This window comes from Esox lucius, chromosome 16 (assembly GCF_011004845.1).
Source record: "Esox lucius isolate fEsoLuc1 chromosome 16, fEsoLuc1.pri, whole genome shotgun sequence".
Classification (NCBI taxonomy): domain Eukaryota; kingdom Metazoa; phylum Chordata; class Actinopteri; order Esociformes; family Esocidae; genus Esox; species Esox lucius.
Genome location: NC_047584.1, coordinates 28,755,693 through 28,769,879, shown reverse-complemented (window position 1 = coordinate 28,769,879; position 14,187 = coordinate 28,755,693). Strand labels below are relative to the sequence as shown.

Below are 14,187 nucleotides of genomic sequence, written 5' to 3'. Positions count from 1 at the left end.
GAAATAGACCACAGCACCTTTTTCTTTCCTAAAAGTCGAAAAGAAAAGTTTTGAGGAACAAATGCGTTCAATTTGCAGTTGTCTCTTAATTTGAACCCCTCTGTTCCTCACTCAAACTCAACATTTTCAACTTTTTTGGAAAGGAAAGAAAAAGGTGCAGTGGTCTCAATCTTTTCCGGACCTGTATGTCCTAGTAATTTGCGCGTTTGGGTTGATGACCAGTTTAAACAGGACACATTTAAAGGAAATTTAAACCACGATACACCCACTAACTAACATCTGAATAAAGACAAGAAATCCAAAATAGCGCACAAAATTTGCTGATTTTATTCTTGCTTTTCAAAGTTGACCAAAAACAGAATCCTGTGTTCAAAAAACTACACGGTCACTATAGCAGGATACAAATACAAAACCTACAAAATGCAACAATTACAAACATTTTGTTCGACATTTTTACAGTATAAATGTATACAATACTGTTTTTGTTTATTTGGCACTTGACCACATGATGCAATTGTTTTTGTTTAACAGAAATGTTACAGCTGACAGCTTAAAAAATATAATAGAAATACAATAAAATAGAATGTGACATTATCACTGCAGTAGTTGTGATCCTCAGTTTTCAATGTACTTCTTTCTTTACAAAACAGCAGTTATTTTCAAGAAACATTTAAACATTTGTCCAATGAAAAGTAAGGTAACTGACACCACTGCTTTAGGCCCCAGGATGAGCCTCAGATACATTCAATTAACAGAAGATGGAAGGGTTGTTCAATGGGTTCCAGACTGAGCAACTCTTAAAACCGACGCAGTAGAACTGACAGCCGGGTTGAAGACTAGAGTGGAGGTCTGTGAGCTCAAAGGATGTAACATTTGATACATGCCCATCCAGGAGTGCTCACTCTGTGTGTGTGTGTTGTCCTGTGGTGTATGATCAGTACTTGAGCTCATAGCTGCTGTCTCTTAATGAAGCTTTGTCTTTTTTTAATATTTTCTTTTTAAGAAACTCTACAAATGTTGGTTACCCATAATCACAAACCGACATAGGCAATGTTTTGGGGAGGCTGGGCTTAGGGTAGTCAAACACTAACGACCAGAAACACACATGCTCAGCGTCACATGCATACATGTACGTGCTCATAAACAAACCCCTCCTTTGAAAAATTATTTCAACTTGTTTAACATGCGCCATTTAAAACATCTAAAATGTAATGTGAAATTGTTTCTCGTTCTCCACGACAGTTAACGAGAACTAAAACAGATCTGCATGCTTCAGTTTAAACAACTTCTATGGAAACGCATCACATAACATTTGTTCGGTTGTGCAATGCGCTGTTCTGGTTCTCGGCCCAGGTGGTTTCTGGAGCACTGCTTGAACATTGGAAGTACACAGAAAGGAGTAACATTTCCATTTTATACTTTTAGGTGTAATCTCGTTTAACTCGCTGACCCCATAAGTCTGGGATCAGACATCCTCAGGGCAATGTTCGGGCATAATTCCTATTTGAATTTAAAATGCAACTAACTGTTTACAAAAGTGTTTTTTTTTTTTGTGCACAAAAAAGAAACATGTCCAGAAGACAGTTACTATTCATAACAACTAATGATATGGAGGAAGTGAAGACGAGAGATATTGGCACTAAGGGCCAGGTCTTAACTAGTGCCCTATCTAGGCCCTAGGTGTCATTTGGTAAACATACACAGGGACAGTCCTCTTCCTTTGCTCTAGAGGTATTTTAAACTGTTACCAAGGGCCTTTAATATGCATAGCACTACACAGAGACCCCGTTTTTAACTAGAGTCTGAAAATACCAGCACAAATATGAACCAAAAACATTAAAACAAATAAATGTGTCAAGCTTGCAAAAACACAACACATACATACACATTCTCACAGTAAAAAAAAAAAAAAAAAAAGATCTAAAACAATTATCTTTCCACTGACGGGACAAGAATTACAACCTCCTTTCCTGTAGTTTCTGTCATCTCAATTACCTTCACAAACACACTCCTCACTGTCTGGCTCCCGCTGTCCCTCTCGCTCATGCACTGTTTACGATACACAAAATAGCTAGGAGGACTTAGTTGAGGACCACGGTTTTGTCCAGTCCGGAGCATTGAGAACACTAAGAACCAAGGAGAACCAATCAGGGAGACTCTAGTTTGCATTCAAATACATATCAGGTTAAAAAGCCTTTTCCCTGTGGAATACAATAGTTAGGACTAAGGACCATATGGTGGTTAACAGAAGGACACTGTATAGGGAATAGGCTGCTAGTTGGGACATCTACTAGGACTTGTAAAATACCTGGACCACTCAAAGACTGTTAAAACACACAGGCAGTGGACCACATCAGAACTGGAATCATTGGAACCTGTAGGTAGGTTGTTGGTTGTCTGCCGGGGGCAGAGTTAGAGAGGAGGGAGGAGTCTGTAGAACATGACTGGCTCTCATTGGCCCGCTGTCGTAAGTGTCATTTGAAGCCGTTGCTTGTCTTCATCAGATTGCTCCAAGGTGGAAGGGGAGGGGCTATTTGGATTCACCCAAACAAGCACTGGAAAGGGAATAAAAGAAAAAACCTGGTCAGATCAGCGATTCAAACAAAATGACACGAAAAGCCCCTTTCCTAACAAGCCAAAAAGCTGCCAAATTGGCCATGCTTTCAATTATTTGTCTACATTCTTTCCCACGTGAAAGATATTAAAAAGGCATGTTGGCAAAAAACAGATGTATTTGTTTTTGGCACCCAGGCTAGTGATGACTTTGGTAAAAATCCACCTCCTGCTCAGTATAAACTGAAGCCATAATGCTGAGGTATCTTTTTCATGCACTGTGATCACACCCAAGATCGACTTAGACGGCGGCACAGCACAGGGGGGGATCGGAGTTCAGCGTTGTTGAACCTTATGCAAAAGCACAGCAGCAGATCGAGTAACTAGTCGAAGCTAGGCACATCTTCCAATCCCTACTGGATTGGCCAATAATGACCGTTCATTTAGCACTACAAAACTTGCTTGGCACACAATCAGGCTGGCCAGAGATTTCTTTCCTGACCCCCCATGCATGCCCCATGCATGAGAGCCCTGTAGAACCCTTGAACATCTTCAATCAGCTTTCTTCTGAGGGTCTTGGATAGGTATTTTGATGTTGACATGTGTTACCACACACCCACATATTTAAGATCAAAGCTGGTCAGTTTCTAATCTTTATAGATGGCTGGACCCTCCCAAGTTGCACTCTTATTACTTTATGACTTGCATCTGATAATTTTAAATACCTTTCTGCTTATTTTAATTAGGCGCATGGTTTCAAAGTTAGATATTTATTTAGATTTGTTGAAATTGGGTTACATTTGTCAATGAATATGGTTGGAGTTAAGCTCAAATATAATGTGTCCACAAAATGACTTTCCAGGGGGTGTATTTAGGTTTTCACATGAATCTAGGATGATTAGTAGGAAGAAAATGTTTTCCAGTCATGGAAAACTCCTCAGTACAAGTTAAAGTAATGAACAGCAGCCCATTTCTCAATATTCTAGTCTAAGGTACTGTCCTGAGGTTTCCGCTTTCAAAGGGTATTTAAGTACCTCAGGGATATTCTGAATTGTTGCTTTATGTAATGAGTAATATTGCTTTAGTATTGTCCATTTAGTTCTGGCTACAAACTCCCAACGCACTGCTTGGACTGAAGAATAAAGAGTTCAAAACCCCCCACCTTCAACTGGGGAGTTTGTTGAAACACATGCTATTTCTCTGACAGAAAGGAATATTAGAACGCCTGCAAAAGGCCTCTGCCCGCACTTAAACATATTCTTTCAGGATTTATGGGTGCATAAGCCATTTACAACCTATTACATCTCCCAACCACTCACTTCCTCTGGGATGTCACACATGCATGTTCCAGCCTCGAACAGGAACACCCAGTTGAATTTGTCAAGGCCTTGGTGACAGCTGACTAACCCAATCAGGTTGGCCAGTTTTGGTCTAGCAAGAAAAGGTGAGGTGTACAAGTGGTCCCTGGGGAAAAGGTTGTGAAACCCTTTTGAGTTGTATTCCTTACATGTGTGTTGTGGAACCCGAGGGGGGGGGGGGGGGGGGGGGGGGGGGGCGGTTAGAACTGTCCGGCGCTGCTGGGGTCACACTGTAGCAGGCGCACTATAGAGGGGTCACTCTTCGCTCCCTTGATGAACTCCTCCAGGGACAGCTTCCCTAGAGAGGGGTGACAACAGGAAATGGTTAGCTTGAATTGTTTCATAGGGATTCTGATAGTATAATGCAGCGCTACAGCAGAAGGACAGACAGCTCAGGCAACTAGCTAGTATGAGGCTGCTTCCATTAATCAGTATTGGTGATGGTACACCATGATATTAATCAGTATTGGTGATGGTACACCATGGTATTAATCAGTATTGGTGATGGTACACCATGATATTAATCAGTATTGGTGATGGTACACCATGGTATTAATCAGTATTGGTGATGGTACACCATGGTATTAATCAGTATTGGTGATGGTACACCATGATATTAATCAGTATTGGTGATGGTACAGTATTGGTGATGGTACACCATGATATTAATCAGTATTGGTGATGGTACACCATGATATTAATCAGTATTGGTGATGGTACACCATGATATTAATCAGTATTGGTGATGGTACACCATGGTATTAATCAGTATTGGTGATGGTACACCATGGTATTAATCAGTATTGGTGATGGTACACCATGATATTAATCAGTATTGGTGATGGTACACCATGGTATTAATCAGTATTGGTGATGGTACACCATGGTATTAATCAGTATTGGTGATGGTACACCATGATATTAATCAGTATTGGTGATGGTACAGTATTGGTGATGGTACACCATGATATTAATCAGTATTGGTGATGGTACACCATGATATTAATCAGTATTGGTGATGGTACACCATGGTATTAATCAGTATTGGTGATGGTACAGTATTGGTGATGGTACACCATGATATTAATCAGTATTGGTGATGGTACATCATGATATTAATCAGTATTGGTGATGGTACACCATGATATTAATCAGTATTGGTGATGGTACATCATGATATTAATCAGTATTGGTGATGGTACACCATGATATTAATCAGTATTGGTGATGGTACACCATTGGTGATGGTACACCATGGTATTAATCAGTATTGGTGATGGTACAGTATTGGTGATGGTACACCATGATATTAATCAGTATTGGTGATGGTACACCATGGTATTAATCAGTATTGGTGATGGTACACCATGATATTAATCAGTATTGGTGATGGTACACCATGATATTAATCAGTATTGGTGATGGTACACCATGATATTAATCAGTATTGGTGATGGTACACCATGATATTAATCAGTATTGGTGATGGTACATCATGATATTAATCAGTATTGGTGATGGTACATCATGATATTAATCAGTATTGGTGATGGTACACCATGATATTAATCAGTATTGGTGATGGTACAGTATTGGTGATGGTACACCATGGTATTAATCAGTATTGTTGATGGTACAGTATTGGTGATGGTACACCATGATATTAATCAGTATTGGTGATGGTACACCATGGTATTAATCAGTATTGGTGACGGTCCAGTATTGGTGATGGTATACCTCCACACCAACCTTGTCGAACCACGACTTTATGGACCCCGCTTTGTGCACAGGGGCACAGTCATGCAGGAACAGGAAAGGACCTTCCCTAAACATGTGCCCGCGAAGTTGGAAACACAATTTTCTAAAATGCCTTTGAATCCTGTAGCATTAAAATGAACCAAGGGGCATAGCCCAAATCCTGAAACATAGCCCCAGATAATTATCTCTCCTCCACCAAACTTTACAGTAGGCACTAGGCATTCCGATAGGTGGCATTCTCCAGGCATCCGCCACACCCAGATTTGTCCATCAGACTCCCAGATAGTGAAGCGTGATTCATCAATCCAGAGAACATGTTTCCACTGCTCCACAGTCCAGTGGCGTTGTGCTCTACACCACTCCAGTTGGCATTGTGCATGTTGATGTGAGGCTTGTGTACAGCTTCTCGGCCATGGAAACCCATTTTGTGAAGCTCCCGGCGGACAGTTCTTGTGCCGATGTTGCTTCCAGAGGCAGTTTGGAACCTTGCGTTGAGTGATGCAACAGGCGATTGGCGATTTTTACCTCAGCACTCGGCGACCCCCTCTGTCTCCCACTTCGAGGCTGGGCTGTTGTTGCTCCTAGACACTTCCCACTTCACAACTACAGCACTTGGTGATCGGGGCAGATGTAGCAGGCCCGAAATCTGACAAATTGACTTGAGGCAAAGGTGACATCCCATGACAGTGCCATGTTTAATGTAACTGAGCTCTTCAGTGTGACCCGTTGTACTGCTAATGTTTGTCTATGGAGATGACATGGCTACGCGCTGGGTTTCATGCACCTGTGAGCAATGGGTGTGGCTGAAACACCTCAACTCAATAATTAGTAGGGGTGTCCACATATTTTGCCCATATAGTGTATGTGAGTACAGACAGTTAACTGCGTAGTACCGTCTCTGTTGGTGTCCATCTGTCTGAAGATCTTCTCTGTCCTCTTCTCTGGAGTCGATTCATCCTCCGGCATTTTCATCACTGAAGATACCATCTTATAAATGGCCTAAAAGAAAGCAGAACACAGCCAGGTTACCAGTTAGGTCCTGTTTAAATATGGAATGTGTTCAATCACAAATGTGATCAGTATTTATAGCACAATCCAATGCTATCAGGGCTGAAAAAAGACAGCCTGTTTGTTGTTGTTTTAAGTGTGTAAGCCAGGTTTGTCGTAAGTAAACTAAATTTGCTTGGTGGTACTGAAGCTATAATGTTAGTGGTAATGGAGCTACAGAATGTAATCAGCAGAGACCTGGTGCTGTGTTGTAAAATAGAGAGGTCTAGAGGGGAACACTGGCGGCTGACGTTAACATCTAAACAGAGGGATGACTGTGATTACTGGCTGGATGTCATTCTTTAAATAAACCTTCGAACTGGCCCTACTCTCCATGCAACATGCCCTTTGTTATTCCCATTAAAGGCTTTAAACTCATTAGCTTCTAGCACCTCTGCTCCAGAGAGCACCAGACCCAGCTGATTAATGCAGCAGCCCTCAGAGGCTCACAGCCTGATTATAACGCCTTCATCACAGCCTGATTATAACGCCTTCATCACAGCCTGATTATAACGCCTTCATCACAGCCTGATTATAACGCCTTCATCACAGCCTGATTATAACGCCTTCATCACAGCCTGATTATAACGCCTTCATCACAGCCTGATTATAACGCCTTCATCACAGCCTGATTATAACGCCTTCATCACAGCCTGATTATAACGCCTTCATCACAGCCTGATTATAACGCCTTCATCACAGCCTGATTATAACGCCTTCATCACAGCCTGATTATAACGCCTTCATCACAGCCTGATTATAACGCCTTCATCACAGCCTGATTTTTCAGTGGATTTGTAGAGCTCAGTCAGTGGAAAACAGGTCTGGACCAAATCAACATCACAGATTAGACAGGTTGTCTCAGGAATCTGCTGGCTAACAAGCTATTCCTAGAGTCAACAACCTGCTGGCTAACAAGCTATTCCTAGAGTCAACAACCTGCTGGCTCACAAGCTATTCCTAGAGTCAACAACCTGCTGGCTCACAAGCTATTCCAAGAGTCAACAACCTGCTGGCTAACATGCTATTCCTAGAGCCAATCTGAGACAGACCCACTTATGTAAAGTACAATGATGGAAAGTAATGATTACTTTGGGCAACACCATCACAATCCTTACAGTTCCTGGTCCAGTGGCAGGACAGACGCTAGCAGCTTAACAATGAAGAGAAGACTTGAGAAAAAATAAGCCCATTAACACAGCCAGGACACCCACACATAAAACCATAAAGGGCCATTATATTAATGTCTGAATAGAGCTGAAAGATTAGAACAGAAACTCCTGCATGTCCATTCACGCCTTTCACAGAGTGGAGACAAATCAGTCAGGTGAAAAAACACTCTCATTCAATAGGAGTGTGTTTCCGTTCATTCCAAGGGCATTACTCTCTCCTCTTGTAAGTGAACAAAAAGCCTCTACATCTCTCCATTCTATTGTATAATGTATCTTTCATTCTAGGTCTCTCCCTGTTTCTCTCTTGCACCCACACATCCATACATTAGTGCTTCTCTGCAGAACTAAAATGGAACTATGGATAAATCTTAATCAATCTTTTATATTTTATAGGTATTCCCGGATCCTTGAGTGTGGACAGAATAAAATGTATTTTTTTTTCTAGCTAGCTGCACCTTTTGTATTCATGTGTTTCATTTTCAGACAGTGACATGACAAGATAATAGACAGCCTGGAGAATAGGTAAACAGCTTAATTTAATCTCTGTCATCACCACTACAGCCTCACTCCCTCTCACTCACTCACCACTACCACAGCCCCATTCCCTCTCACTCACTCACCACTACCACAGCCTCACTCCCTCTCACTCACCACTACCACAGCCCCATTCCCTCTCACTCACTCACCACTACCACAGCCTCACTCCCTCTCACTCACCACTACCACAGCCCCATTCCCTCTCACTCACTCACCACTACCACAGCCTCACTCCCTCTCACTCACCACTACCACAGCCCCATTCCCTCTCACTCACTCACCACTACCACAGCCCCATTCCCTCTCACTCACTCACCAATACTACAGCCTCACTCCCTCTCACTCACTCACCAATACTACAGCCCCATTCCCTCTCACTCACTCACCACTACCACAGCCTCACTCCCTCTCACTCACTCACCACTACCACAGCCCCATTCCCTCTCACTCACTCACCAATACTACAGCCTCACTCCCTCTCACTCACTCACCACTACCACAGCCTCACTCCCTCTCACTCACCACTACCACAGCCCCATTCCCTCTCACTCACTCACCACTACCACAGCCCCATTCCCTCTCACTCACTCACCAATACTACAGCCTCACTCCCTCTCACTCACTCACCAATACTACAGCCTCACTCCCTCTCACTCACTCACCAATACTACAGCCTCACTCCCTCTCACTCACTCACCAATACTACAGCCTCACTCCCTCTCACTCACTCACCACTACTACAGCCTCACTCCCTCTCACTCACTCACCAATACTACAGCCTCACTCCCTCTCACTCACTCACCAATACTACAGCCTCACTCCCTCTCACTCACTCACCAATACTACAGCCTCACTCCCTCTCACTCACTCACCAATACTACAGCCTCACTCCCTCTCACCACCACCACTACTACTACAGCCTCACTCCCTCTCACCACCACCACTACTACTACAGCCTCACTCCCTCTCACCACCACTACTACTACTACAGCCTCACTCCCTCTCACCACCACTACTACTACTACAGCCTCACTCCCTCTCACCACCACTACTACTACTACAGCCTCACTCCCTCTCACCACCACTACTACTACTACAGCCTCACTCCCTCTCACCACCACTACTACTACTACAGCCTCACTCCCTCTCACCACCACTACTACTACTACAGCCTCACTCCCTCTCACCACCACTACTACTACTACAGCCTCACTCCCTCTCACCACCACCACTACAGCCTCACTCCCTCTCACCACCACCACTACAGCCTCACTCCCTCTCACCACCACTACAGCCTCACTCCCTCTCACCACCACTACAGCCCCACTCCCTCTCACCACCACTACAGCCCCACTCCCTCTCACCACCACTACAGCCCCACTCCCTCTCACCACCACTACAGCCCCACTCCCTCTCACCACCACTACAGCCCCACTCCCTCTCACCACCACTACAGCCCCACTCCCTCTCACCACCACTACAGCCCCACTCCCTCTCACCACCACTACAGCCCCACTCCCTCTCACCACCACTACAGCCTCACTCCCTCTCACCACCACTACAGCCCCACTCCCTCTCACCACCACTACAGCCCCACTCCCTCTCACCACCACTACAGGCCCTCTCACTCACCAATACTACAGCCTCACTCCCTCTCACTCACACTACTAGAGCCTCACTCCGTCCCTCTCATCACTATTAGAGCCGCACTCCCTCCCTCTCATCACTACTAGAGCCGCACTCCCTCCCTCTCATCACTACTAGAGCCGCATTCCCTCTCACTCATCACTACTAGAGCCTCACTCCCTCCCTCTCATCACTACTACAGCCTCACTCCCTCCCTCTCATCACTACTACAGCCTCACTCCCTCCCTCTCATCACTACTACAGCCTCACTCCCTCCCTCTCATCACTACTACAGCCTCACTCCCTCCCTCTCATCACTACTAGAGCCGCACTCCCTCCCTCTCATCACTACTACAGCCTCACTCCCTCCCTCTCATCACTACTACAGCCTCACTCCCTCCCTCTCATCACTACTACAGCCTCACTCAATTCATTTAACCAACTGCATATTTTAGCAGCCGAGATGTAAGTATTTCTACCTGCGCCAACATTTGCTATAATGTTTGTACAACCAATACAATTTTAAATTTGGAAGAAGAGCTGCTGGCTGCTCTCCATGTCATTCCATAGTCCTCCCTTGACAGGCCTTCTGTGTTAGTTAACACCAGTGGCAGTTACTGTCAGGTCCGCTATCCATAGCAGACATTAGCAGCAGTTATAAACACAGTGAGACAAACATTTGCTAACACCACTTGCAAACACTGCTGGTTGCCACCTGTTACGTGAAATACAGAAAAGTTCTGGAACACACTGAAAGAATCCATTTAAAAAAAAGATATATAGTTTCCGTATTTGACCATTTTAGTAACCAGATCCGTTTAATCTACATATATTATAATCTGGGCATTTTCTCTCTGTACATTTACATTACTTAACAATAAACAAAATCTGTCACTGATCAGCTCAAGATGACTTTAGTGTCAGCTACGCTGCAGTCGTGGTAACACAGAGGCTTGGGAAAGATTAGATAGCAAAGGTGAATCATTGGAGGACAAGGACAATCACAGGACAGACATTGGCTAACAGCAGTTACAAACACCGTGGGACAGACATTGGCTAACAGCAGTTACAAACACCGTGGGACAGACATTGGCTAACAGCAGTTACAAACACCGTGGGACAGACATTGGCTAACAGCAGTTACAAACACAGTGGGACAGACATTGCGGACATGGACAGAGTGCCACATGGTCACAAGTCACAGAACAGGTTTCAAGTGGTTTTCTGAATCTGAGGTTCTGCTTAAACTGTCATCAAAGATGGCCGTATGTTTTAGGGTATAATACTAGCAGGTCTGAGGTGGAAGAGTGGCAACAGGACCGGAGCTTTTAGTCACTCACAAAGATGCCGAAAAACAGAATGAAGAATAAAACTGGATAAAAACAGACCACTCTAACTAGATTAAAAGAACAATGCCTCAGTCTCTCATGCCGTTCTTTAATCCCAGCACAGAGCTATTATCCCTGATCAGAAGGATTCCCCTTGGACACGATATGGACGTCCTGCTCCACTGATCTGCCCTGGGATTCAACATTAATAATCTGATTACAGCGCCATACAAGTTGTACTTCATGGGTACAGAGAACATCCAATACTCTACACTAATACAACATCTGGGGTCAAATCCAGGCCAATATTTCTAATCAGTGACGTGCAAGCCACTCCCCAACTAGCAGCCTCCAAACATTCAGGCACCAAAATAACATTGCCCACAGCTGAACTTGGCCGGGGCACCAAAACATCACCTTGTGCCGTCTTGCAGTGGTTGCTTCTGAAGACATGGGGAACATATTGGCACATACCACATCACCAATAGGGACCCATTTTGGCTCAACAGCGCCACTTTCACAACCAGTGGCCAACAATCCAGGAATGCATCTTTAAAAGGCAATACCTGGGGAATGTGGGCATGGTGGTGAATGCTGCTTTTAATCCATCCATAATTAGAATAATACTATTACTATCAAAATAATTTTATGAAGCCTTTTTACATCAACATTAGTCAAATTGCTTTTACAGATATCCAGCCTGAAACCACAAAGAGCAATCAGCAAGAGTTAATGCACAGTACTTTGATATTACAATTAAAAATGGAGCAAAAATCGGACCAGACAGTAAGATGAGGTAGGAAACAGTTAGTGTAAGATTCCTAAACAAAGGGTAGGGCCCAAAGTGGGCCCTAAATTAAGGGATGCAACATTATTAGAATATATCAACAATCACACACTGTTTAAGGATAATTTTGCCCTGAGAGGATGACCAATATTTTGATAGGGCAGAGCTAAGGGAAATAATAGTTTTATTGTTATTGCTGACACAGTTAACATAACAGAATGGTAACAGTGACGTTTGGCAGTTTCTTATTCATTAATAAAATGATCACTGGGTCTTGTGTCTGTAAGACAAATGCTTAACCTGGGTATAACTCCACAAGCTCTAAATACATCGAAGTATTAGTGACGGTTTAATATGTTTGAAACAATTGGAGACGGCGTACAGCCGTAAACACCAGTGAACCAAAATAGCATAAAGTTCCGTCTGAAGGAGCGTTGTGGTGGCGTCCTGCAGCCAGAAGGTCTGTTTACACTAGGAGCACTCTGACAGGAAATACCAACAGCCCATGACTGTCTCCATCCCCATCCTCCTCTACTCCTCAAAGGTCAACTGAACCACCGAAAGAGAGAGTTTACCCCCATTCGTTATTTGTTTGATTTTATCTTTATTATGTTCCACTTGCTGTGCAAACAAATGTTTCCGATATTCCAACAGCCCTTTGAATTGAATGAGGCTATATTAAATTAAGAGACAGTAACAATGTTGCTCTCTTTCAATTATATTGTTTATGAATCATTTCCAGTACACTTTATTAATGCAAATAATAAAATTGACACTAGAGAGTGACCTCTCTGTGTCTCAGTGATCCCTCTTTGTGATGCCTCTCTGTCTGTGACCCCTCAGGTCAAGCTAGCTGGAGTATAGTGTCATCTGGTTACATAGCTCTCCCCCTACTAATGTGGTTAGTTAACTTTTACTAACCTCTTCTCTAATGTAAGCTTGTTGGTTTGTTCAGTAAGCCCATGGAGCTGTTCATGGGAGATGTTACAAAAGGTAAACACCCGTGTCTGAGATTTGTCATATATTTTTCCAGTGCTGTAAATATTAATGGACCACTGCACCTTTTCCTTCCAAAAAAGTCAAAAAGGAAGGTTTTGAGTGAGGAAAAGAAGGGTTAGAATTAAGAGACCACTGCAAATTTAACGCTTCTGTTCCTCACTCAAAGCTTTTCCTTTTCAACTTTTTTGGAAAAGAAAGAAAAAGGTGCAGTAGTCTCCTATTTCTTTCCGGAGCTGTATGTGGTATGTGCAAGAATCGATTGGGATTCCCTCAATTTGTGTTTTTGAGAGAGTGGCGTGCATAAAGACAGAGGCCAATAATTACTTCAAATGATTTATGAAATCTTAGATATTTCGTTGTTATCACTTATTAAAATCCCTGATCTGACAAGGTGAAAAATCTGTTGTGTCTTTGAGCAATAGGCTCAAATCCCATCTGCCATTGAAAGGAGCAGTACTACGCTTAAAGTACCCACGTCTCTACCTGTACCCTTTCCAGCATCTCAGACTTGCTGATGTATCCGTTCCGACATGCTTTGCCTACAAATAACACACCTGAACTACAAATCCCACCCCTCAGTTACTGTCTCACCTGAACAATCTCCAGCATCTCAGACTTGCTGATGTATCCGTTCCCGTCCAGGTCATACATGCTGAAGGCCCACTTGAGCTTCTGCTCCAGTTTGCCCCGTGATGTAACGCTAAGGGCGATGATGAACTCCCGGAAATCTATCGTCCCATCGCCGTTGGCATCGAAGGTGCGGAAGACGTGCTCGGCAAACTTGGAGGCATCTCCGTATGGGAAGAAGTTGCCATAGATCTTCTTGAACTCCTCCATGGATAGGTTCCCACTAGGGCAGTCCCGCAGAAAGCCCTTGTACCACTCCTGGATCTCATGCTCCGTGAAGTCTGTGCTCTCCAGCAGGTCCTGCATCACCTCTGGGCGGAGTTTGCTGTTCTGCTTCCCCATGGCTGGTCAGGGTCACTATGGTGACAGCTAGAAGAGGGGAGGAGCAAAGAGAC

General features: G+C 43.7%; 1 protein-coding gene across 2 annotated transcripts in view; it reads right to left on the bottom strand.

Annotated features, from left to right (window-relative positions):
* Positions 1-304: 304 nt before the first annotated feature.
* The window catches only part of ncalda (neurocalcin delta a), a 59,136-nt gene continuing 45,253 nt past the window's right edge, over positions 305-14,187 (bottom strand). The window contains exons 3-6 of one of the 2 annotated variants that reach the window (XM_034286822.1): positions 13,757-14,161; positions 6,563-6,668; positions 4,061-4,209; positions 305-2,555 (exon numbers count right to left, since the gene is read on the bottom strand). In XM_034286822.1, coding sequence (XP_034142713.1) covers positions 4,112-4,209; positions 6,563-6,668; positions 13,757-14,134 — 582 coding nt within the window. In that variant the 5' untranslated portion in view covers positions 14,135-14,161 and the 3' untranslated portion in view covers positions 305-2,555; positions 4,061-4,111. Of the gene's footprint in view, positions 2,556-4,060; positions 4,210-6,562; positions 6,669-13,756; positions 14,162-14,187 lie in introns of those variants that run through there. The other variant, XM_034286821.1, reaches the window with a different exon arrangement.